Here is a 25,439-nt window from a genome sequence, read left to right on the forward strand (position 1 = left end):
TTCTATAAGCCCACTAGAGGTACGCTACTTGAACCCTGCATTTCTATTCACTTCTTGTTAATTTACTCAACAGTATCTAGAACTGGATACTGCTATAGCCCAGTGGGCTATTCAGTAAATTACCAAATGACTGGCAGGCATTCCCTCTTTTTTATTCTTTTTTTTATTGTTGTTGTTGTTCTTTGTTATTGGCTGACTAGTTTTGTCAGGGGCTGTCATGAACATGCAAATTTCATGGCTAGATAAAGATGATCCAGTCAGTCTTTCCTCTAATTGAGGCTGAGGATTTAGTTGTATATTCTAAATGTTTGGCACCTTCCACTCTGAGGAATATTAAAAACGAAGGCACAGGTATTCAGGCTCCAGGGAGTGTGTTTTTGTTTGGTTGGTTTGGGGGGGGGGTTCCTTATCGGGACCCCAGGCGGCGGGCGGGGAGTAGGGGATGGGGAGAGGTCTTAAAATCTTCAGGGGATAGTGTGGTTTAAGAAAGAAGGAAAAGGTAAGCAGATCCCATAGCTTCTTGGTTTTGTTCCTTTTTTTTTCCCTCAGGAGGGTGGTGGCAGCTGAGCAGACACAATAGCTGGCAGTCCCCCGCCGGAGTGAGGATACAAATGACCCTCAACAGCACCAGCAGGAGGACTGGGGAAGGGAGCAGGGGTGTGTCTGGGAGGGGGCGAGGATGAGGGTGACAAGGTGACAAACGCCGCCGCCTCGGCGGACTACCCCACAGCAGCCCCGCGAGCACCGCAGCCGGGGAGCCACCTCCCCACGAGCGGAGAGTGGGGGGGCGGGGGGGGTCCGCGGGGGAGTGGGAAGACGAGACCGCGGGGCGGCGGCTTTTCCTCCCGGGGGCGGGGCGAAGGGTGGAGGGAAGCCTGAGTCAGCAGCCCCTGATTGGCTCGCATGCTCTCGTCGCGCCTCCCGATTGGGCCGTTTGCAGCGGGAGATGTTGTGAGGCGCGGCGCGGCGCGGCGGGGCGGGGCGGAGCGGGGCGGGGCGGGGCGGGGCGGGGCGGAGCGGGGCGGGGCGGGGCGGGGCGGGGCGAGCCGCCCGGGGTTCGCGGCCGGCCGGGGATCGGGTGGGGAGGGGCCGCGGCGGAGCTCGGGGCCCGGAGCCGCGGTGACCCGTGGAGCGGAGCGGAGCGCCCGCCGCCTTCCCCCGGTCCCGCGGGCCGCGCCGACCTCATCCAGCCGTCTGCAGATTTATATGGGGAAATAAGTGAATGAACGACGCCTCGCTGCGACCCCCTCCCCCGCACTCGGGAACCTATTTTGCGGTTGGGCGTGAAAGGACACTCCCTTATTATCTGCAAGTCGCACCTCGCAGCGCCGCTCCTTTCCCCTCCCGCAGCCAAAAGAAGGGGGCGAGAAATTCGGCAAGATAGGTTCCCGCAGGCCGGGACCCCGTGACCCCTCCGGCTGGCGAGTCCAGCCGCAGAGCTGCTCCCGTGTCCGCCCCTGACACCCAGCACCTCGTCGTCTTCCCCCGCAGAAAGCTCGGCTCCCGGCCGGTCCCGCTCCGCGCTCGGCAGCCCGGAGGAGGCCGGGGAGGCTTTGGGGGGCGGGGGTCTGGGTGGGAGGAAGCGAAGGCCGGCGGGTCGGAGCCGCGCTGGGAGGGGGCTGGCGAGCCCCCCCGCCCCCGCCCCCGCCCCGGCCCCGGCCCCGGCTAATCCCCCTGCTGCAGCGTCGGTTCCCGGGACCGTATTATTCAAGACAGAAAATATTCAGCCCCAGAGCCTCCCCTGGGGAGGGGAGGGGAAGGAGGTGGAGTGGGAAGAGGTGGATCCAGGGAGGAAGAAGCGAGAAATCCGCCCCCGGGAAACAGCTCGGCGCGGCGGCGGAGCGAGGCGCTTCTGTCACTTGGCGATCGCGGGCGCCCGAGCGCGGCCCCGGCCCGGCCCGGCGAGGCGAGGGGAGAGTCCGGCGGCCGCCGCCCCGCCCCACGCCCTCCCGCGGCGGCCGAGAGCCCGGGCCCGGCCGGGGCGGGTCGCGGCGGTGCCTGGGAGCGGCCGGCCGGGGGCGGCGGCCTCGGAGCGCGGCGGCGGGCAGCGGCGGATCGTCCTCGCGCCGGGCGTGCGGGGCGCGCCGCCGGGGGCCCGCCAGCCCCGAGCGGATCCACTCGCCCCGCTTCCTCCGGTGCGTGTCTGCTTTGCTTTCCGCCTCGGCCGAGAGGGCGCAGCGCCCGCGGGCGGGTGGAGAGCCCGGCGCGCCGCGGGCTCCCTCCCTTCCCGCCACCCCAGGCCACCCCGCCCGGCGCTGGCGCGGGGCCGGAGGGAGCCCGCGGCGGACGCCCGGCGGGGGCGGGGGCGGAGGGGCCGCGCCCGCGTGTGCGGAGCGAGGGAGGGCCGGGGGAAGGAGGGAAGGGCACAAAGGCCGGCGGCGGGCGCCGAGGTCCGGCCGGCCGGCCGTGGAGGAGGGGCGCCTCCCGTCCGCTCATGAATATTAACCGAGCCTGCGGCCTAGCGCGTCCCGGCCGGGCCCGGCGCCCGCCCGCGTCCCCGCTCTGCTCGCCGCCGCGCCTCGGGAGCCGGGCCGGGCGGGCTGCGAAGGGTAAGCCCCTCGGTTTGGGGGTTTCCCCCGGGTCTCCCGACACCTTTAGAGAAGTGCATATTTGGGCCGCCCTTCCCGGGAGATCGAGATCACCGACCCGCCTCTGGAAGGGGCGGAGGAAATAGTGGTGGGTGGGTGGTGGTTTTTTTTTTTTTTTTTTTTTTTTTTTTTTTTTAATCTTTTCCCTTCCCGAGGTGGCCCCAGGGCAAGGGAAAGAGAGTGCCGAATGGTAGTTCGGGGAGCAGCAAGTAAAGTTGCCCGGGCTGCGGCTTCATTTCTGTCGCTCCAGAATAATGCCCCGGAGAGGGAGCTGCGCCCGGGTCCCGCCCGCGGCCGCGCACACCTCCCCGCCCAGCGCCGCCGCGGGCCAAGCCAAACAGCCGCCTCCTCGGGGGCGGCCTCGGGGCGCAGGGCTCACCCCGTCCGCCCGCCGCCGGCCCGGCCGGCGCTGCCCGCCTGCGAGGCTGGCTTTTTGTTTTTATTTTGGTGGTGGTGGGGCGGGGGGGGGTAGGGGAGCGATCCGAGCTTTCGGAAAGTATCATTCCATTTTAATCTCGTGGGGGAGAAAACTTCCCGTTAAGTGTACGTGTCTGGGTGATGCCCCAGAGCCTATCTGTACACGCTCTCTTTTGCCCAGAAAATACATTCATTAAAATGCACTCGAAAAGGGATTTTTTTTTTCCCCCTGAAGGCTGCACGCCACCCAGGCGTGTTTGGCGCACACACCGTGCACTTAGGATGCTTCTCATTTTCTCTCCCCCTGATTTCTGGGTTTTTCCTCTTTTCTTTCTGCTTTCTAAGGGAGGATTATTTCCCCTTTCGTGCGTGAGGTTCACCAGCATGGACCGGATGATCTTTCCGAGTGCTGGAAACGCGAACTTGGTGTAGACTGTAGACTGGTGGCAAGGCTAAGGTCAGCGTCTGGAGAAAGTTCACGCCCTTTAACTCTTCCCTGTTCTAGGCGAGGTCTCTCCGGGAGCTGAGCCCGAGCCTTGCGACCCACTCGGATTGCCCTCGGTCGCGGAGTAGCGCCCGGAGGAGGGGGACCGCTTTCTGCAGTTGGCCTCCGTAGCTGCCGAGAAGACCCGTCGTCTTTGTGTGTGTGTGTGGTTTTTTTTTTTTTTTTTTAAAGTCTCGAGAGATGGACGAAGACGGTGAAGTCAGTTGAAGTCCGAAGAGATCATCAGGGCGTTTTGCAGGAGCTTTCATAAAAACGTTTCGTTCCCGGGCGCATTCCTCGGTTCTCCAGCCCTGCACCTCCTCGGAGCCTGGTGTGTGGCATTTCTTCCCTTTTCGGTGTGTGGTGGCATCCCGCCCCCCAATGTGGACCCCGAAGGGTTGGTCCCTTCTTTATAATTTGAAATGAAATGATGGCCACACGCCGGACTGGTCTGCCGGAGGGAGATGGTGACAAGCTCAAGGCCTGCGGGTCCCCCACCTGCGAGGTAAGCGCAGAGGCAGCATCTTGGGCTGCTGCCATCTGCAAGGTGTCCTGCTGGCGTTGGGGTTGGCGGGGAGGTCAGCTGCCAGGGGCTTGAGGAGAGGCCTTGGGGCCTTTGGGCTGGTTTGTGGGAGTTCCCCAGCTTGACTCCAGGGCAGTGCAGCCTTGCCCGCTTTTGCTTCCAGGAACTGCCAGTGATTCCGCAAGAAGGGTTTCCTCACTTAGAAATGCCCCATCTTGCCCCATCACCTCAGAGCCGGGAATCCTCCCATTTCAGGTGACTGGAAATGCTACAAGTGTCTCTGTCTTCTGTCAGTTCCGTCCACCAGTAGTTTTAGAGTTGGGCCGTGCCGGGGATGCCTTTGTGCATTCTGTGGGTCTGTATCCAGGATCCGCTCTCAGAGGTGGAGAGGGGGCAGCTGGTATGCCTGCTGCAACGGGGACTCGGCTCACTTGGGCTTTGATGGGTATTCGGGCTTGCTGTTGCTGTGACTCTCTGCTCTGGGTAGAAAAACAAGTCTTTTCTCTCCTGGACAGTTTGAGCACAGCCTGGAAAAACAGATTTGTAGAAGTTGTGATTCCAGCTCGCTGAAAAATCCTTTCCTGCCTTTACCTGTTCCTTTATTTATGTCCTTCTTTTCACCGCTGGGAAGTGCTGGGAAGTTCTGTGAGCGGCCCTTGGGTGTCAGGTGGCTTGCATTGGCTTTAGGCCATCATCTTTGGGAAGGCTCGGAAGATTACAGGCCAGGCTTTCTGAAAATTTTTAAGTAGGCAGGACAGAAATCAGAAAAGCCGTTAATTTATGACACCCATATGCCCTGTTGCCTCTCATATTCTTTCTTCTCCTTCTATACATTTATCTTCTTTTTATATTCTACTTAATTCTATAGGGGCTATATTGTGTTTACATAGTTCTTGGTGGTTTCTGTAATTTGCTAACTAAATGTACTGACTATTGTTACACTTTGAACTTTACTTTTGAGCCGTCTATGTTTTTATTGACAGATTGACTAGGTTATAGTAACATCCTCCAAAGAGCCTTTACTCTCATTGTTTCTTTTGTGCCTTGTCAGTGTTAAATTTTAAGTTCATGGCCATTGAAACAAGGCCTACTTCTGTGTGTGTGAGTTTTGGTATTTTAATAAAAATGAGTCAAGTTCAATTGTTTTTAAAGCAGGCAGAGAAACTTGCTTCATGTAGCTTACTTCATATTGGGTTAGAAAGTTTATGTAGAAAATACAGGAAGGTGGGTACAGTGTCCCATAACTATACAACTCCGTAGAAGGGGGTTACAGTTAGAATTCGTGCTTTACTTTTTGACACCTGTAAACACCTGCTTGCAGGTAAAAACGTGATTAAGTATAACACCACAATCCTCTGATCACGGTAAACCATAATAACTCCTTTTGGAAGGCCTACGTACAACTTGGCGATTGCTTAATGTGTATTGTAGTTACATAATGATATGTACTGTGGTCCCAAAGCCTTATTCGTCATTGTCTTGTGAATACTTTAATTAGCATGTTATTTGCATTATATTTGCAAAAGCTAATGTTATTTGATTTTTGGGGGGGAGAGGGGTGTCATTTAAGGGATGTCCCCAAACCAAGAATTTATATTAGATACATCTTGTCCTTGGCTAGAAGGCAGTGTTTCCAGTTGCACACTTGGCTTATATTAACACTGACAGTTATGTATTTTTTTTAAGAGCTGTGACATTTGTTTTCATTTGGATGTTTCTGCTGGCATAACCATATTACTTGTAGTTTGGGAACCAAGAAATCATTCTGTTGCCTGTATTTTGCTAATTTAAAGATTATACACAGAACTTGAGTTTGATATTAAGCTATCATATTGTTTGGCTTTTTAAAGAATAGGTAGATAGTTACCCTAATTCTATGTGGGAATAGAAATAAAGGGGCTATATGCTGTCAGACAACATTTTAATATCTCAGCTTAAGGAGTAATTATTGCCTGTTTCATTGTTGTGCATTTACCTCTCACTGATACTTTGGATGCACTTTAAATCTTGTGAATATTTATTAGTAATAAAAAGAGAGTTGCCGCTGGAATTCTTTGGATTGATACATATTTAAGTCTTGAAACACTGCACTTAATTTTTGTGTTTAATTTTATTAGAAGTATTACATTCTAGAGTAGTACTGTCATTCTTTAAAAGCTTTTAGAAACCGATAGCCATGTTCCTAAATGTCTTGGAATACACACATTTATGTGTTTCTACCTACCAAAGACACAAGCATACATATCTTAATACTAATATTGTTCATCAGCCAAAAACTTAACTGTGTAGGACAGAAGAAATTAATGTAGTAAATTAATAGGAATCTCTGATTCATGGCTTATCTGGTTAATTCCACCGTTGTAAATAATGTGGAACTACTTGTTCATCATATGTATTAGAATCTAATTGTGTTGGTACATGAATAAATGTAAGCACCACTCCCCAAGCATATATTGGAAGGTTAAAAACCAAACAAATGCCAAACAATCCTCTTCAAATAACGAATTGTGACAATTCAGTAGAATATATCTTGGGATTGTACAGTAAGGATGGCACAATTCTATTCATGCAGAGTTACATACTTTGTGTGTCTGAAAACATCATTTTACTCTCTGAGCTGGTGTGTTGTGTGCGTGTGTACAGTCTGGTCTGTGAAGTCTTCCGACATTTAGCCTTGAAGTGGCGTTGCTCACAGAATCGCTTAATTTAGACTGAATCCTTGGTGATAATCATCACCCCTTTCATACACTATAGAGCTCATCCTTTAAGGTTCAGCTTGCCTCCTTTTTTTTTTTTTTTTTTTTTTTAACCAACTCATTCCTCAGCTTTTTAGACCACATTATTTTTCCTGATTCTAATACTTATTTCATTTTTTTTTTTTATCTGTAGGCCATAGTATTCCCCAGGGATAGAATTTTCAGCCCTTCCACAATCGGTTGTTAAAATAAACATATTTACTGATGCTAATCAGTATTATTTATTAATTTATTTCATTTGATGTTTGGCTTCTTCATCTAGACTGAGATTATCCCAGGACTAAAATGTATTATAGCTGATGAAAGAGAATCATTGGTTGATTTTGGAATAGTGTAGATAATACAGTAAGGCATTTTTCTGTGTCTGAACTATGAGAATTCATCCTTTTGCTCCTCTTTCTGGAATACTGTGCACTTGGCTTTTGTCCCTTGTTCCTTCTCAGGCGCTATCTTGGGCACTCTCTCTTTCTTTCTCTCTCCCTTCCCCCTTTCTCTCCCTGGGGTTCTTCTTCCTCTCTGCCCCCCTTCATGTTGGCTTTACCTAGAGCCAGGCTCTTGCCATTCCTCTACTCTTTCTCACTTCCAAGGGTCTCACTTTTCACCCTCCCATGGCTTTAATCTGCTTGCTGGTGATTCTAAATTTACAGCCTAATCCCACGTGTTATAGTTGCTCTCCAGACCTATTTGCTAAACTGGTTTTTTTTTTTTTTTTTTTTTTTTGGATCACCCACAGGCATCAAACTTAACAAATTTTACTCCTACCAGCGACCTTCCCCTCTGGCGGAGTTCCTTCTTTTAGTGAATAGCACCAGCTATCTCCTTATCTGTCCCAGTCAAAAACCGGGTTATCATCCTTGACCCTTCTCTCTCCTCATTCTTCCTATCCAAAGTCCTACCAAGTATGCATTCCAGATCCTGCAGCCACTACCTGAGTTTGGGTCAGCCACAGCCCAGGCTCCCTGACTACCTTCCCAGCCTTGAGCCCGGTTCCCAGCCTTGAGCCTGGTCCTCCGCAGGCACCCTGGACCTGCCATACTCACAGTGCTCCTCCTTCAATCCAAGGTCAGTTGTTACATTCCCCCTGGGAGAACAATTTTCTGGTTTCCCATCGCTTGTGGAATAAAGTTCAAACTCTTGAGAAGGCTGAAAGGACAGTAAATAATCTTCTCCTACACTTTGTTCCACTGGGGACACTGTTTGTTCCATGCTTCTCTCCACTTTGGGTCCTTTCAAATACTGTTTCCTTCCACCCTTCCAGCTTCTCCTCCTCCACCTCCCTCCTGCCTGCTTTTTCATCAATCTGGTCTCTCCTTCACCATCACTAACTTAGGAAAGCCTTTCCTGACCGTCTAGGACTGGAGTAGTTACCCCCCAGTGCATTATTCCCAGACACCCTTTGCTTTATTAGGAATAGTGCCTGCGAATTGCTTTATCCGTATTCCCCCCTGGACTGCAACTCCCATAGCAACAGGCACCCTGTTTGCTTTGACTGTGTCTGGCTCATAGTAGGTACTCAGTAAATACTGTTGAATTAGTGAAGGAATATGTAGGAAGGGCTTTAATTTTTCTTCAGTGTTCACCTAGATTCGGGTACACTGTACTGTCTTGATTATCCACCTACCTTATTGGTCCCTCCTCCTCACTTCTCAGCCTGGTAATTTCCTCAACTTTCTGGCCTGCTGAATCTTCATATACATCAGGGTTGAGTTTGACCCTCTTTCTTTTTTCTGTGTTGACTTTCCTTTTTTTTTTTTTTTAGATTTTATTTATTTATTCATGAGAGACACACGGAGACAGGCAGAGACACAGGCAGAGGGAGAGGCAGATTCCCTTCAGGGAGTCTAATGCAGGACTTCATCTCAGGACCCTGGGATCATGCCCTGAGCCAAAGACAGATGCTCAACCACTGAGCCACCCAGGTGACCTTGTGCTCACTTTCCTGACTTTAAACATCAAGTATATACTGATAATTCAAATATATACCTGTATAGTTGTGTGTGTGTATGTGTGTGTCCACCCCTGTCTGGTCTCTATATCCCTTAAAGTCAGATTCCTACATCCACCTGACCACTGAGTCTCCACTTGGAGAGTAAAGAGGCATATCAAAAACCAGATTCCAGATTCTCTGCATCCACTCCTCCTGCCCACCTTCCCAGTTCCCTCCTCTCAAGCACCAGCACTCTGGCCTTTCAGGTCAGGCTTCTTGGAGTGATCTTTGATCTCTCTCATGCACACTATACAAATCTGGGTGACTGTCAGCCTCACGTGCTTGCCCTCTTGGAGTCTGTTCTCCACACGGTAACCAGAGCGAACCTTCTGTAGATCAGAGCGTGTCACTCCTTTGCTCACATTCCTCTGATGGCTTCTCATTTCCCTCAGGGTTAAAAGCTGAAGTCTTTATAGGCCCTGCAGAGCCCCACACAATCTGCCCTCCCACCTCCTGGACCTCACCTTCTGCTCTCACTGCCTTCCCTCTGTACTGGTCATTCTGGACTCTTGAGCACACTCCTGGGCGTGGCATTCCCCAGAGCCTTCCCACCACTAGCTGTATCCTCCACTGGGAGCACTCTCCCCACTCAGGTGTGTGCAGGGCTCGCTTCCTTGTCTCTTTCAGGTCTTGCCTTGAGGTCACCTGAGTGAGGCCTTTGCTGACCATTGGGTTTATCGAACACCTTCCCCCTGCTCCCATGACACACCTTGCTTGCCTTTACTGTGCATCTGATATGCTTATCCATCTGATTTTGCTTATTTATTGGGGCAGATCATGTATCTTGAATGCTAGTATTAAGTGTGGTTCGTTTTGTTCACATGGTACTTTCTGTGCCAAGAAGAACGCCTAGCCCATTGCTGGCCCACAAATATTTTTTTCCAATGAGTGAATGAATGAGTGAGTCAAGACTAAGAAAAATTCTAAAACGTTATTGAGTTTGTGTAAGGATACAGAACATGTGAATACTTAATTTAGATTATACAGAAGTGTGTAGGGTATGAGTATTTTGTTTTCTGGACCTCCATTTTCATTAGGACTACTGTTCACATCTTTGGTACCTTTTTTTCTTTGCATCTTTCCTCCCTTTGGGAAGCCTGTAACCAAGTAACAGTAACCCACACAGTGTGTACACACGTGTATGAAATAATTTGCACTAAGAGGTGAGATAATGGTAATTAACACACCAGTGGATGGGGACATGGGCTGGTGGGGAAACTATAAAAAAGATAATGTGTCTGTATTGGTAAAATATTTTGTCTTAAAACGAACGGCTAGTCTATTAACGTTCTTTATTAAACATTTTTCAATATCATAAACATTTCATCACAAGTTAAAAACGATCATGACGTTGGTTATGACAAAATGTTAGCCGTTGTTCATTCTAGATGATGAGAATTTGGGGATTACATTATTTTTGTATTTTCTCTTTTTTGCTTAATTCCAAAACTATGATCAACAGACACCACTTACAGATTTTTAAAAATAGGCAGTATGTCACTAGTCTTGTGGAACTCTGACTTCTTGAAAACCTATACTGTTTAAAATAATACTTACATACTTTTTGAGAAGGATACACACTTACTCAAAACAGTACTTGAATATTTTTTTAAAAACGTGTTTTTTTTGTTTTTGTTTTTCAGGGGAGGCCTAGGACTCATTCTAGGCTCATTGTAGTGCCATGTAATATAACACTATTATTTAACTTTAAACATGTGTTCCTTTGTATACCTGAGTCTGTATGTCAGAATACCATTGCATGTCAAAAGCTTTATGCTGCGGGTTGCGATTAAAGGTAAAGCCTTCCAGAATTCAGATCAGCAGCAGTAGCAGCAGCAGGTATGAAGTGACATTACAGCAGAATTCCAGATATGAATGAATTGGGTGGGACCTATCACTAGATGCAGGCCATCAGCAAATGAGTACCCCCAGCTACAGAAAATTTCTCAATACATTGTCCGTGTTTCTTAGCATTTGTTTTCTTCCGAGATAAACATTTTGTGAAGTCCTTATTCTTTGGTTACAGAATCTCTGATCCTTTTTCATTTCTTCAGTTTTTACCAGGTCAAATTATTCTAGTACAAAAGTGATATTCCATTTCTTTTGTTCTCTGCTTTGTGAAGGGACCTGTCATCTTATTATACTTAACAATATGGTGATTTCAGCGTGAGCAATGCTAGTGTGGGTAAAGACGCACAGATGCCATTACTGAATGCAGCTACTTTCTGTTACAGAAAGACCATATGGGAGGCACTTGCTTTTCTTTCTGGTTGATGTGATTAGATTAGCAAACCAAAAGGTTATTAGACTTAAAGATTGTCCTATATTTATCTACTTTTAATTGACCATAAAGAATTAAATATGTTAAATCTAATGAGCCTTTTATATGTTCTATTGGTTTAGAGTAGGAAGATGTCTTCATGTAAAAACTTCATTTTGGATTGCTTCCACCAAAATAGTTTTTTAGTCGAAGCTGTCATATTCTTAAATAAATTGAAGATTGTGCAAATATTTTATTTCACAATAAAATCTGGAAGATGGCCTTTTGTACTTCTAAAATAATCTGAGGGACAAGCAGATACACTGTACTGTGGTTTAAGAAACTAATTGTTTTTTTCTAAGTCCTCTTTTGTCTAGTTCTCCATGAATATGCAAGGAATCCCACTGTGTAGATTTGTGAATAAGAGAATAGATTTAGAACCCATATTTGATATTTCTGAATGTCCATCTATTTTGGGGAAAGTTTTTGGGCAGACCAGAGAAAACTATTATTATTAAAAAATGGCAAGTTAAAGAGTGTATTTTCTTTTCCTTAGTTACATTGGCTGCTCTTAAGTTTTCTATTTGATACTGGGCGTGGTTTTGATTCAGAATTTGTTTCTTACTGCCTTTTCTCCTTGTCACGATCCACATCTGGCACAGTCATGAGTAGTGCTACATGTGCAGTGCTTGCTCCTGATCCCATAACTACTGCTTCCTTCTTACACCCAAATGAGGACATAGTCTTTTGACTTAGACTCTTGTTCAGTGCATTAATCTTTAGTATATCTTGGCAGAACTTATATTCTTAAGAACATCTTGATTTTCTTTTTTCTTACAACGTGGAGAGTATCCTTAAATATCAGTAGTTAGAAAGCTGGGTTTATGATTACATTTCTTCTGGATATGTCTTCGCTACTGTGATCTTGGGGATTAATGGGCATTTTTTTTCTTTTTTTAACCTCAAGATATCCAGACGTCTTTAATCCCCAGAAGTTTGATAGTAAGTAAAGATTCTGTATTTAAAAGAACTTGTGTTAGGTTGGTCAGTGAGTCCTATTTTCTTCTCTGGGTTCTACATACTGGCTTCTGGAAACGTATTATCTACCTAGTGAATGTGAAGTGGGTAAGGAAATGCTTTGGGCATCCAGCTTAAATCAGATATTAATTACAATGCTTTTATTTTTATTTACTTATTAAATTTTTTTTAAGATTTATTTATTTTGTTATTTATATAGACACAGAGAGAGAGAGAGAGAGAGAGAGAGAGAGAGGCAGAGACACAGGAGGAGGGAGAAGCAGGCTCCATGCAGGAAGTCCGACGCGGGACTCGATCCCGGGTCTCCAGGATCGCGCCCTGGGCCAAAGGCAGGCGCTAAACCACTGAGCCACTCAGGGATCCCAATTATAATGCTTTTAGGAAATGTTTTCAATTTACCTTTTTTTTTTCATTTAATAGTGTATTATAGATACCCTTCTCTGCCCATAGGGAAGATATATACAATTGATCCTTGAACAACACAGGTTTGAACTGTGTGGGTCTGCTTATATGCAGATATTTTTTGACAAAAACAAAACAGTACTGTAAATATATTTTTCCATATGATTTTGTTAATAATAGTTTCTTTAGTTTACGCTATTGTAAGACTACAGTAAATAGTGTATTATATAAAATAAGTGTATTAATTGACTTTTTTTGTCATCCGTAAGACTTCCAGTCAGCAGTAAGTTCTGGGGAGTCAAAAGTTATATACAGATTTTGAACTGTGTGGGTATCAGCCCTCCTTCTGTGCACGTATGTCTATGTAGGTAGACACATACATACTTAGACACACATACATGTACTTCACCAATTTTGTAAATGGGGAAAGGAAACTTACAAAGCAGTGTACTTTTTAAAAAATACTGTATTTTCAAGTACTGTAATTTGGAAAAGAGGTAAGATTTATTTTGAATGGCTAGGAAGGACAGGGGTAGGATCTGTGGATAGATGAGCCAATTTATTCAGCTCTGTATTCAGAAAAAAAAAACTTTTTTTAAAGAAGGTAACTGAAATTGAATGTATTCTTTGTAGATAGGATGACCTTCACTTGGGGAATAATAGACAGAATTCCTGCTTTGGTAGGAATTTAAGTCAGGGAAATCTGGGTGATCATTAGAATCACTTGGGCAACTTATAAAACCACGGATTCTTATTCCCACCATTAAGCTAATGTTAGAATCCCTGGAAGTGAGACTGAAAAGCCTTAACTTTTAAAAAGATCCCCTGGTGACCTTCCAAGTTTGATAAAAATAAGACTAAATGACATTCATAGCTCCTTCCAAAGTCTGAATTCTTATGGTATCCTGATTTTGGAATTTTTCTGCCCAGATTGAAATCAATGTAAAGAAAACAGGCAAAAAAAAAAAAAAAAAAAAAAAAGAAAAGAAAGAAAACAGGCAAAAATATGGAGAGAAAATTTAAATGACTGAACAAGTGAAAATTTCAAGATTAAAATTGTAATTATTTTCTTATATTTTCAGTCACATGCATTTCTACATGTCATTAGTATACCAAAGTAATATTCTTTTCAGATAAAATAAACTTTATGTCAAAAGAGCACTTTAAAATTCAACCATGATACGTGTTGTACATTTTTGTGTGCACGTTATACTTTAACCAAAAGTTAATATTTTTTAAAGTTATAGAACTCTGATTCTGGTCATATTGAAGCTATTGATACGTTTTAGCTGTATTACAAAAGTAATTTGTTTTGTGTCATTTACAGAAAGGTATTTTTCTTTAAGCAAGTAACAGAATAATTTCTTTTGTGCATCTTATAGTCAGTCATTTGTTCATATTAACTCTATCAAGGGTAGTAAAAGTTACAATGCAATAAAACATATATATCCTCATTCTCTTTCTCTATGTGCTCTTTCATATTTATCATTCATATATATATGTGTGTGTGTGTATATATATATGATGCTCTTTGCTTAAGTATACATCATAAAGGGTTTCAGTAGGTATTCTAACATAAATAATAATAAGCTAATCATTAACAGAATATTTCTTTCCACATACCCTTCCAGTCATTTAACACTAGCAGCCATTCTGTCTGTCTGTTGAATCAGTCTTGTCTTTCAATCTCATGGAATGTGAGGTGCATTGGATAGCACAGTGCAAATACAATGCAAGCTAATGACAGACTCCAGTTGCCAATTCTGAAGAAGAGGCAGGATTTCTTGAAGTCATTGAAAGTGATGTTGGAGAAGGAGTAAAGATAAGGAGGCTCTGACAGAGTGAGACGGTAAACAAATGAAGAAGGCATAACCAAGGTTGATAGGCATCTCCAAAGAGAATGATTTGAATTCAAAGGAGTAAGAGGAGCCTTGGAGAAAACTGACGTCCTTGAATGTGATGGCATACATGCAAAGTATTTCTTGTCTTCTAGGATGTGATGTTTAGTTTATACCCCATGTGTCTGTTTTGCCAAGAGACACTAAAAAGTGGGTATGAGTATATCAATAGAAGAAGAATAAATGACAGTGGTGAATGGATTTCTCTTTTGCTTTCTTTTCCTAGGTAAAAACAGTGCTTCTGAGAGTTAATAGGAAATCCCAGATTCTCTAGTTGACTTTGATATAAAGCTGTTCAAACAGAGGTCCAGGGTTGCTTCTTCAAAGGTCCTCCTGTTAGAATAGTTGTTAGATACTCAAATATGTTAGAGTTCTGGATATTTGACATACCTTGGCTTTTTAAAATGCCTTTATTGAGGTATGATTGATATGTAAAAAGCTTACATGGGCAGCCCTGGTGGCCCAGCAGTTTAGCCCCGCCTTCAGCCCAGGGCATGATCCTGGAGACCTGGGATCTAGTCCCACATGGGGCTCCCTGCATGGAGCCTGCTTTTCCCTCTGCCTGTGTCTCTGCCTCTCTCTCTCTCTCTCTCTCTCTGTGCGTCTGTCATGAATAAATAAACAAAATAAAAAAAAAAGCTTACATATTTAATGTGTACAACTCCGTGAGTTTGGGGATAAATATACAGCATGAAACTGTTCCCTCCATTAAGGCCATAAACATATTCGTGACCTCCTTAAGTATTATTGTTACTGCTATTTTTGCATTTGTGTGTGTGTGTATGTGTGTGTCTGCATTAAGAACTCTTAACATAAGATCTACCCTGTTGGCAAATTTTAAATATACAATACAGTACTGTTAGCTCTAAGCACTTTGCTCTATAGTAGTCTCCAAAATCTTGCATAACTAAAACTTTGTACCCTTTGACAATCACCTCCCCATTTTCCCTACTTTCCCTGGCCCCTTGTGATATAGTCTCTTCTTCTGTGAGTCTATTTCAGATTCCACATATAAATGAGATCATATAGTATTTATCTACTTTTCCATGACTGGCTTATTTCACTTAGCATATCTTCCAGGTTCATTCATGTTGTCACAAATGGCAAGATTTCTTTCTTTTTTAACACTGAAAAATATTATCTTTGAGATCCTGATTTCATTTCTTTTGGATAAGTACCTAGAAATGGGATTGCTGGATCATATGATAGTTCTATTTTTAATTTTTCAAGGATCCTCCATATAAATTGGCTGTACCAATTTACATTCCTTCCGATAGTGTGCCAGGGTTCCCTTTTTTCCACATTTTCCCTAATACTTTGGGTTTTTGTTGTTTAGCAATAGTCATTCTAACAGGATGAGGTGCTATCTCACTGTGGTTTTGGTTTGCATTTCTCTGATGATTAGCGAGGTTCAGCACCGTTTTATATAACTATTGGTCGTTTGTATGTATGTCTTTGTTGAAATGTTTGTTTAGATCCTTTGCACATTTTTCAATTGATACATTGTTCTGTTTTGCTTTGTTTTGTTTTTAAGCTGCCTTCATTTCTGACTCTCACTAGTTTTGGCTGCCTAAAGCACCAGTGATGCCTTACCAAAATGTACAGTTGATTAAAAATCACACAATTACAATGTAGACTTAGTGGGAGAGACTGGGTACCACTGGAGTCTTTCCTGGGGTGATGTGACCCAAACTAGAATCCCTAGTTGAAGATATTGACAGAACTTCATATCATAATCATAGTTTATGGTTACTAGAACTGCATCCGCTCTAGACAAGAGCTAATGCAAATTGTCTTCAGTTTAGGTGAGGACTTTGGAAGAAGAATCATTTTTCCCTATTTAATCCTTAGCATCTGTCACTGCTCTTGGCTGTCTTTTTATTTGATCATAATCTTGTATCTACTTTGAACCAGTACTGAAAATTGTGTTTGGATCAAGTGGGATCTCTAGGAAAAAGGTAGAGAGATATTTAAGGCTCTGAAATATTCATATATATTCAGGATGCATAAGGATACCAAAAACACATGGCTTAGAAAGTGAATACTGCTTGATTTTGCCAAACTATGGTGAAATGTTTAGCATAAATTTGATAGTTTGTCTTTTCTAGTTGGCTTTGAATTGACAGCAGACCAGAAAGCGACTTTATGTCAGTCTCTGGAAAGGATTTCAAACTTTAGAAATCAGTTTGTGTGATTAAGAGGAAAAACATTAAATGTCGAGATCAGGAATAAGAGAGGGGACATCATTCAGAGCCTGCAGACAGTAAAAAGATAAAAAGGGAATATTATGAACAACTTTAAGTCTATGAATTTGACAGTTAGATATTATGGGTAGATTGTGTGTAAGGATTCTGTACCCATTCAGATTTGTTTGTGTATGGTGGCAATGGGTTCCCAAACCAAGCCATTCTGCAGCATCAGCTGGGCATCTTATAGTTCAACTCAATTCTGACACTGTCTGCCTGGAGACCACATCATAGCATCAGGTCCCACAGATTAAAAGCTCATTCCTGTAGGACTGCCCCCTCATCCTAGCCACTCATTTCGAGTCCAGGTTTGTTGTCTGACCCACCAGCTATAGATGGCTGTAGATCTGAGGTTCCAACATCCCCCTTCTTGGGTTCGATTACTTTGGTAGAGTGACTCAAAGAACTCAGAGAAACACTGACTAGATCACTGATTTATTACAAAAGAATATAACCCAGGAACAGCCACATGGGAGAGATGCATGGGACAAGGTACGGGGAAAGGTGTAGAGCTTCCATGCCCTCTCCAAGCACACTACTCTCCCCAAATCCTCACGTATTCACCAACCTGGAAGCTTTTGAACCCTATCCTTTTGGATTTTTATGGAGGCTGCATTACATATGCATAATTGATTAAATTATTAGCAATTGGTGAGTGATTCATACGCCAGCCCTTCTCTCCTCCCCTAAGGTCAGAGGGGTGGGCCTGAAAGTTCCAACTCTCTAATCACAGGTTTGGTTCTTTTGGCAACCAGCCCCTATCTTTAGGTGCAGTCCAAAAGTCACCGCATTAACACAACAAAAGACACCTTTGTTGCTCTTACCACTTTGGAAATTCCAAGGGTTTTAGGTGCTCTGTGCTGGGAATGGAGATGAAGACCAAATATGTATTTCTTAGTATAAATCACAATATTATACCTTGAGAGATTCAAATTCCCAAAACACCCCAGGAGAAATTAAAAAAAAAATCTGACTAGTCCTAAATCTGTTGAAGAAATTGATTTGTAGTTAAAAACCTACCCACAAAGAAGACTCCAGATCCTGATGGCTGCATTAACATATTCTATATGTTAGAATGTTTAAGGAAGAAATGAGTCCAATTCTATTCAAACTCAAAAAATGAGGTGGAGGGAATATTTCCCATCTCCTGTTTATGAGGCCAGTATAGGCCTGGTAATTATTAGACAAGACCACTATAAGGAAAGGAATTCAAACCACTAACCTTCATGGTTGTAGATAGAAAAATTCTTAACAATATGTTAGCAAGTTAAATCTAGGATAATAATGTCATGATTAAGTTGGAGTTATCGCAGAAATGAAAGATTGTCATTTTAACGTATTAATAATTAACATATTTAATAGCTTAACAAGAAACAATAAAGGAGAAAATTCATATGATCATCTCTCAGTAGATGCAGAAAAAGCATTTGACAAAATTTAACACTCATTCATGATAAAATCTCTCAGAAAACTGGGAATATAAAGAAATTTACCCCATTTGATAACAGAAACCTGCAGGTATCGTACTTGGAGAAATGTTGAATACTTTACTACTAATATCAGGAACAGAGTAAGGATGTCTGCTCTCAGTACTTCTTTTTTTTTTTTTTTTTAAAGATTTTATTTATTTATTCCTGAGACACACACACACACACACACACACACACACACACACACACAGAGGCAGAGACACAGGCAGAGGGAGAAGCAAGCTCCATGCAGGGAGCCTGACATGGGACTCGATCCCGGGTCTCCAGGATCATGCCCTGGACTGAAGGTGGCGCTAAACCGCTGAGCCACTGGGCTGCCCTGCTCTCAGTACTTCTGTTTGACAATATTGTGGAGTCCCTACTTAATGTAATAAATCATGAAAAGGAAATAAAAGGAAGGAAGGAAAAAGAGAATGAAGAAGTAAAACTTTTTATTTGCAGATGTGATTGTGCACAGAGAACATTGTAAGGGATCTACCAAAAACACTTTCTAGACCTAGTAAGTAGATTTTGCAAGGTCATAAGATACAGGAATACAAAGCTACTGTACAAAAATCAGTGTATTTCTATATATGAAACAACTGAGAAATGAAACAAAAATAATAGCCTTATTATTTTAATATCTTAAAGACAACCTAAATAAACAGATATAATACCATGTTTCTGGATTGGAAGACTCAGTATTATTAAGATGTGACTTAGCCACAAATTGCTGTATAAATCCAGTTCACTGCCACGTAAAATTCCAGCAAGGTTTAACAAATTTTTTATTAGAAATAAACAAGTTAATTCTAAAATTTATTTGGAAATGCAAAGGACGCAGAGTAACCAAACAACTTTGAAAAAAAGAATTAGTTTTATATTATTTATATTGTTATTTTATAATACTTAAAGTTACAAAAATCGTTAGTATAGAATTGCTTTAGTGATAGATATATATAACAATGAAAGGCAGTGGAGAATTGGGAGACCCATGCATACATGATTATTAGTATTCAGTGAGATGATTTGAGTGGTGCTGGAACACGTAGATATCCATATAGACAAAATGAACCTTTATCTTTACCTTACATCATGGAAAAAAGTTAACGCCAAATAGATCACTGACATACATGTAAAAGCTAGACAATAAAACTTCTAGTCAAGAACAAAATATGTGTGACTTTGGGGGTAGACAAAGAGTTCTGTGAAAGGACACAAAAGCACCAACCAGAAAAGAAAACAACACGATAAATTGTATTTCATCAAAATGAAAACTTGTGCTCTTTGTAAAACACCATTAAGAAAATGAAAAGTAAAGCCACTGATGGGGAGAAAATATTTGTATTATGTGTATTTGATCAAGGACCTGCTTCCAGACAACCCAATTTTTAAAATGGGAAAAAGCAGAACTGCCTAAAAGAAGGTACATGAATTGTGTATCAGCACATGAAAAGATGTTCAATAGCATCATGATGGGGGGGGGAGAATGCAAATTAAAACCGCAAAGAACTACCACTGTACTCCACTAGAATAGCTAAATTTAAGAAGAATAAAAATATTAAGGGTTATTGGGTATGTAGGATAATTGAACTCAAACATTGCTGAGAGGCATGCAAAATTACATAACCACTTAGAAAAATATTTTGACGATTTTCATTAAGTGAAGCATACATTTATCACGTGGACTACTCCTAGGTACTTACTCAAGGGAACTGAAAACAGTGTCCACAAAAGGACTCATACATGAATGTTCATAACAGCTTTATTCATAGTATTTCCAAATTTGAAACAGTCCCAAATCCATCAACAGACAACTGTGGTATATCCATGTAATAGTATACTACTCAGAAATTTAAAAAGAACAAACTGTTGGGATCCCTGGGTGGTGCAGTGGTTTAGCGCCTGCCTTTGGCCCAGGGCACGATCCTGGAGACCCAGGATCGAGTCCCACGTCAGGCTCCTGGTGCATGGAGCCTGCTTTCCCTCTGCCTCTCTCTCTCTCTGTGTGTGTGACTATCATAAATAAATAAAAATTAAAAAAAAAAAAAGAACAAACTGTTGATACGGTTAGCACCATGAATGAATCTCAAAATGCTGAGGAAAAAAAAGAAGCCAGACTTGGAAGAGTGCATGATTCTACTTATATAAAATTTCAGAACTTAGTCAACTAAGCTATAGTGAGAGAGAGCAGCAGATCAGTGGTTGTCTGAAGTTGGGAGGGCTTTGATTGCAGAGAAGCATGAAGGGAGTTGGAGAGATGAAAATGTTGGTTGTACGGTGGCTGTGTGGTTCTATGGATGTGTACAGTGGACAGAATTCACTGCAGCATACATTTTAAAGGGGGACACACTTTCTTCTGTATAAATTAAATTGCACTAAAATTTATTTTTTAAAAAAACCAGTTTGATAACACTAGATTTTGGTGAGGATGTAGAGCATCTGATACATTGCTGATGGGAGTGTAAAATGGTACAATATTTAAAAAAACCATTTGGCAGTTTCTTATAAAGTTCACCATATACCTACTTTATGATCTGCCATTTTCATTCCTACATAATTACCCCCAAGGGAAATAAAACACATGTTCACACAGAAGACTTGTTCAGGAATGTTCGTAACAGCTTTATTCATGATGGCTGCAAACCAGAAACAACTCAATGTGTATTAATAGGAAAGTAGCTAGATTTTCATTTATTCCTACTGTGGAATACTTTTTGGCAATAAAAAACAGTAGACTATGTACACATGCAGCAAGATGGATGAATATTGCCTGTGGAGGTAAGGAGACTTTCAGAATGACTAGAGGACACACAGGAAACTTCCTGGGGGTAATGGAAATGTTCTGTCTCATGAGGTTAGGGTGAATTACTTAGATACATGCATTTGTAGCATGTTATGAGCTGTATACTTAAGAGCTGGTGCTTTGTAAGAGTTAAACATTCTGTGTAAATATTTATGCCTCAATTAAAATAGGTGAAAATGCAATTAAAAATACAAAACACGGTTCATATGAGCAGCACATATACTAAAATTGGAACAATACAGAGAAGATTAGCATGGCCCCTGCACAAAGATGACACATATATTTGTGAAGTGGTCCATAATTTTTTTTAATGCAAAACAGGGAAAAAAACCTAAATATAATGAGAAGTTAATGGGCAAAACTAAAACTACCAGCTAAGACATTAAATACCTCACCCACTACTGGAATATTAGTTTTGTCTTCCCTTACTCTGAAATCCTCTCTCTCTCTCTCTCTCTATATATATATATATATATTTAAAGATTTTATGTATTTATTTGAGAGAGAGCAATGCATGAGTGTGGGGGAGCGGGAGCAGAGAGAGAGAGGGGAAGCAGACTCTCTGCTAAGCAGGGAGTTCACTTGGGCCTCCATCTCAGGACACTGGGATCATGACCTGAGCCAAAAGCAGACGTTTAACCCATGGAGCCACCCAGGCAGCAGCCCCCCTCCAACTATATTTTTTTAAAAAGAAGGAAATCAAAATAATTTTAGCTTCTGTGATTTCTAAGATCTAATTTCAAAGTTTTTTTTCAAGAATAGTCAGGGAGAGAGTTGCTGTACCTTTCAGAAAGTTGACTTCTTAAAACTTTATAGCTCTAATACCGTATGTTACATCATATCGTTGGACTTATCTTATTCTCCTAAATAGTTTGGCAACATTCTTTTCTTTTCTAAAGATTTTATTTATTTATTCCTGAGAGACAGAGAGGGAGAGAGGGAGAGAAACAGAGGCACAGGCAGAGGGAGAAGCAGGCTCCATGCAAGGAGCCCAACATGGGACTCAATCTCGGATCTCCAGGATCATGCTTGGGCTGAAGGCGGTGCTAAACCACTGAGCCACCCTGGCTGCCCTTTTGCAACATTCTTAAGTTTTGTTTTTCAATAGAGAAAATTTTTCAAATTTTTTCCCCTTAATTATAGCTAACATTGAAAACTTCTAAGTAATTGAATATGAAAATTGAAAAATTACATATTCTGTAGATTTTAAATTACAAACTATTGATATATCTTGGATTTAATGAAACTGGCATGCAACGTTTAGGCAATTTAATTTTATCTAAACCTTTAATTTTTTTGGAAGCCTACCTAAATAAGTAAACTCTGAATACAGTTTGTATATATTAAAAAAAGTAGGGACGCCTGGGTGGCTCAGCGGTTAAGTGTCTGCCTTTGGCTCAGGGCGTGATCCCAGTCCTGGGATTGAGTCTTATGTTGGGCTCTGCGCGAGGAGCCTACTTCTCCCGCTGTCTATGGCTCTGCCTCTCTCTCTGTGTCTCCCATGAATAAATAAATAAAATCTTAAAAAGAAAAATAAAAGTAGTTGATTTGTTTGCTTATGAAAGTATTATACAAATTACTATAGTATAGATTCTTATGTAGGTAAAAACCTGTGTTGTACTGTTTCCCTTAGCTATGACAGGTAATTATATTTTTTATTTCAGAAATTCTTGATTAACTTTTTTTATCGTGGTAAAATACATATACAATTTACCATTTTAGCCATTTTTACATGTATAATTAAGTGCATTAAGTACATTCACAGTGTTGTGTTATGATTATCACTATTTCCAGAACATTTTCATCATCCCAAACAAAAACATTGTGCTCATTGAGCTATAACTCCTCATTCCCCCTAACCCCAGTAGTGTCTATTCTGCTTTTAATATGAATTTGACTATTGTAGGTATCTCATAGAAGTGGAATCGTATAATATTTGTCCTGTTGTGTCTGGCCTATTTCACTTAGCTTGAAGTTTTCAAGGTTGACCTGGTATAGAACATGTCAGAACTCCATTCCTATTTATGGCTGAATAATATTCTTTTGTATGTGATACTATATTTTCTCATCCGTTCATCTGTTGTTGTACACTTGGGTTGTTTTCACCTTGACCGTAGTGAATAATGCTGCTATAATGTTGTATGCAAATTTCTGTTTGAGTCCCTGTTTTTAATTCTTTTGATTATATGTTCAGACATGGAATTGCTGGGTCATATGGTAATTCTATGTTTAACATTTTGAGAAACTGCCAAACTATTTTCCACAGTGGCTGACCATTTTATATTTCTATCAACCAGTGTATGAGCATTGCAGTTTCTCAACATCCTCACCAATACTTGTTATTTTCCATTAAAAAATTACTTTTTAAAAATGATAGCTAACCAGCATACGTATGAAGTGTTATCTCATTGTAGTTTTGGTTTGCATGTCCATAATGACTAATGATGAATATCTTTTCATGTGCTTGTTGGACATTTGTCTTGTTTGCAAAATGTCTATTCTAGGTTGTTGCCCATCTTTAAATTGGGTATGTTTTTTGTTGTTAACTTGTAAGAGTTCCTTATATATTCTTGATATTAATCCTTTATCAGATATATGATTTACAAATATTTTCCCCCATTTTGTATGTTTTATTTTCACTTTCTTGATAGTGTCCTTTAATGCATAAAATTTTAAATTTTTATGAAGCCCAATTTATCTTTCTCTTTTGTTGCCTTTGCTTTTGGCATCATAAGGAAGAAGTGATTGCCAAATCCAAGGTCTTGAAGATTTTCCACAATATGTGAAAACAATATGTGTTTTGTAGTTTTAGCTCTTAAATTTAGATATTTGATCCATTTTGGGCCAGCTTTTCTGTTTTTTTTTTTGGGGGGGGGCAGCTTTTCTATACAGTATACAGTAAAGGTATTATTTCATTCTTGTGGATATCCAGTTTTTTCTGCACCATTTATTTGAAAAACTATCCTTTCCCCATTGAATGGTCCTGGCACTGAATTGAAAATTAATTTACCATATATGTGAGAATTTATTTCTGGGCTCTGTAATATTTTCCATTGATCCATAGGTCTATATTATACCACAGTGTGCCAGTAGCACGCTGTTTTGATTACTGTAGTTTTGTAGTAAGTTTTCAAAGTGGGGAGTGTGAGTCTTCAAACTTTGTTATTATTGTTTTGTTGTTGTTGTTCCTTTTTTTTTTTGTTTTTTTACATTACTCAGTGCTCATCATGATAAGTGTACTGTTCAGTCTCTATCATCTATTTTACCCATATCCCACCCACTCCCCTCTGGTAACCATATGTTTGTTATCATAGTTAAGAATCTGTTTCTTGGTTTGTCTCTTTCACTTTCTTTTTCCTTTGTTCAATTTGTTTTGTTTCTTAAATTCCACGTATGAGTGAAGTCATGGGGTATTTGTCTTTCTTTGACTAATTTTGCTTAGAATTATACTCTCTATCTCTATCCATGTTGTTGCAAATGTCAAAATTTCATTCTTTTTTATGGCTGAATAATAGTCCATTGTGTGTGTGTGTGTGTGTGTGTGTGTATCTTCTTTACCCATTCATCTACTGATGGACACTTGGGCTGCTTCTGTAATTTGGCTAATGTAAATAATGCTGCTATAAACATAAGGGTGCATGTATCCCTTTGAATTAATGTTTTTGTATTTTTTTGGTAAATACCCAGTAGTGAAATTCTTGTATTGTAGGCAGTTCTACTTTTAACCTTATTTATTTATTTATTTACTTACTTACTTACTTATTTATTTATTAGGATCCCTGAGATAAAGAGTTAGATGCTCTACAGATTGAGCCAGCCAGGTGGCTGTTTTTTAACCTTTTGAGAAACCTCCATAATGTTTTGCACAATGGCTGCACCAGTTTGCATTCCTACGAACAGTGCATAAGGGTTCCTTCTCCTTCACATCCTTACCAACACTTGTTATTTCTTGTATTGTTGATTTTAGCCATTCTGACAGGTATGAGGTGATAGCTCATTGTACTTTTGATTTACATTTCCCTGATGATGAGTGATGTTGAGCATTTTTTTCATGTACCCGTTGACTATCTGTGTGTCTTCTTTGGAGAAATGTCTGTTCATGTCTTCTGCCCATTTTTAAATTGTATCATTTGATATTTGGAAGTTGAGTTATGTAAGTTCTTTATAGATTTTGGATACTAGCCCTTAATTGGATATGTGCTTTGCAGATATCTTCTCCCATTCAGTAGATTGCCTTTTAATTTTAATTTTGTTGATTATTTTCTTCACTGTGTAGAAGTTTTAAATTTTGATACAGTGATTTATCAAAATTTTGATCCAGTGATTTAAATTTGCTCTTTCTTTTTTTTAAAAGATTTTATTTATTTACTTGAGAGAGAGAGAGAGACAGAGAGAGTGAGCACAAGTTGGGGGAAGGGCAGAAGGAGAGGGAGAGAAAATCCAAAGCAGACTCTGCACTGAGCGTGGAGCCTGCGCTGGGGTTCCCTTCCACGACCACAGATTATGACCTAAGCTTAGACCAAAAATCAGACACTTAACTGACTGAGCCACCCAGGTACCCCTAT

The 25,439-nt window shown here is 41.6% G+C and overlaps 1 protein-coding gene and 1 non-coding gene across 9 annotated transcripts in view; both read left to right on the plus strand.

Moving 5' to 3' along the window:
• The first annotated feature begins 1,998 nt into the window (after window positions 1–1,998).
• Window positions 1,999–25,439, plus strand: part of ARHGAP21 (Rho GTPase activating protein 21) — a 136,324-nt gene continuing 112,883 nt past the window's right edge. For 4 of the 8 annotated variants that reach the window (XM_072825327.1, XM_072825330.1, XM_072825334.1 and 1 more), the window contains exons 1-2: window positions 2,401–2,549; window positions 3,511–3,994. In XM_072825327.1, coding sequence (XP_072681428.1) covers window positions 3,917–3,994 — 78 coding nt within the window. In that variant the 5' untranslated portion in view covers window positions 2,401–2,549; window positions 3,511–3,916. Of the gene's footprint in view, window positions 2,136–2,400; window positions 2,550–3,156; window positions 3,995–4,175; window positions 4,268–25,439 lie in introns of those variants that run through there. The other 4 variants (XM_072825336.1, XM_072825337.1, XM_072825328.1 and 1 more) reach the window with 3 other exon arrangements.
• LOC140634582 (U6 spliceosomal RNA) lies at window positions 21,075–21,179 on the plus strand. The gene has a single exon (XR_012032007.1). It is a non-coding gene; the product is annotated as a U6 spliceosomal RNA (small nuclear RNA).

Source organism: Canis lupus, chromosome 5 (assembly GCF_048164855.1).
Source record: "Canis lupus baileyi chromosome 5, mCanLup2.hap1, whole genome shotgun sequence".
Lineage (NCBI taxonomy): Eukaryota > Metazoa > Chordata > Mammalia > Carnivora > Canidae > Canis > Canis lupus.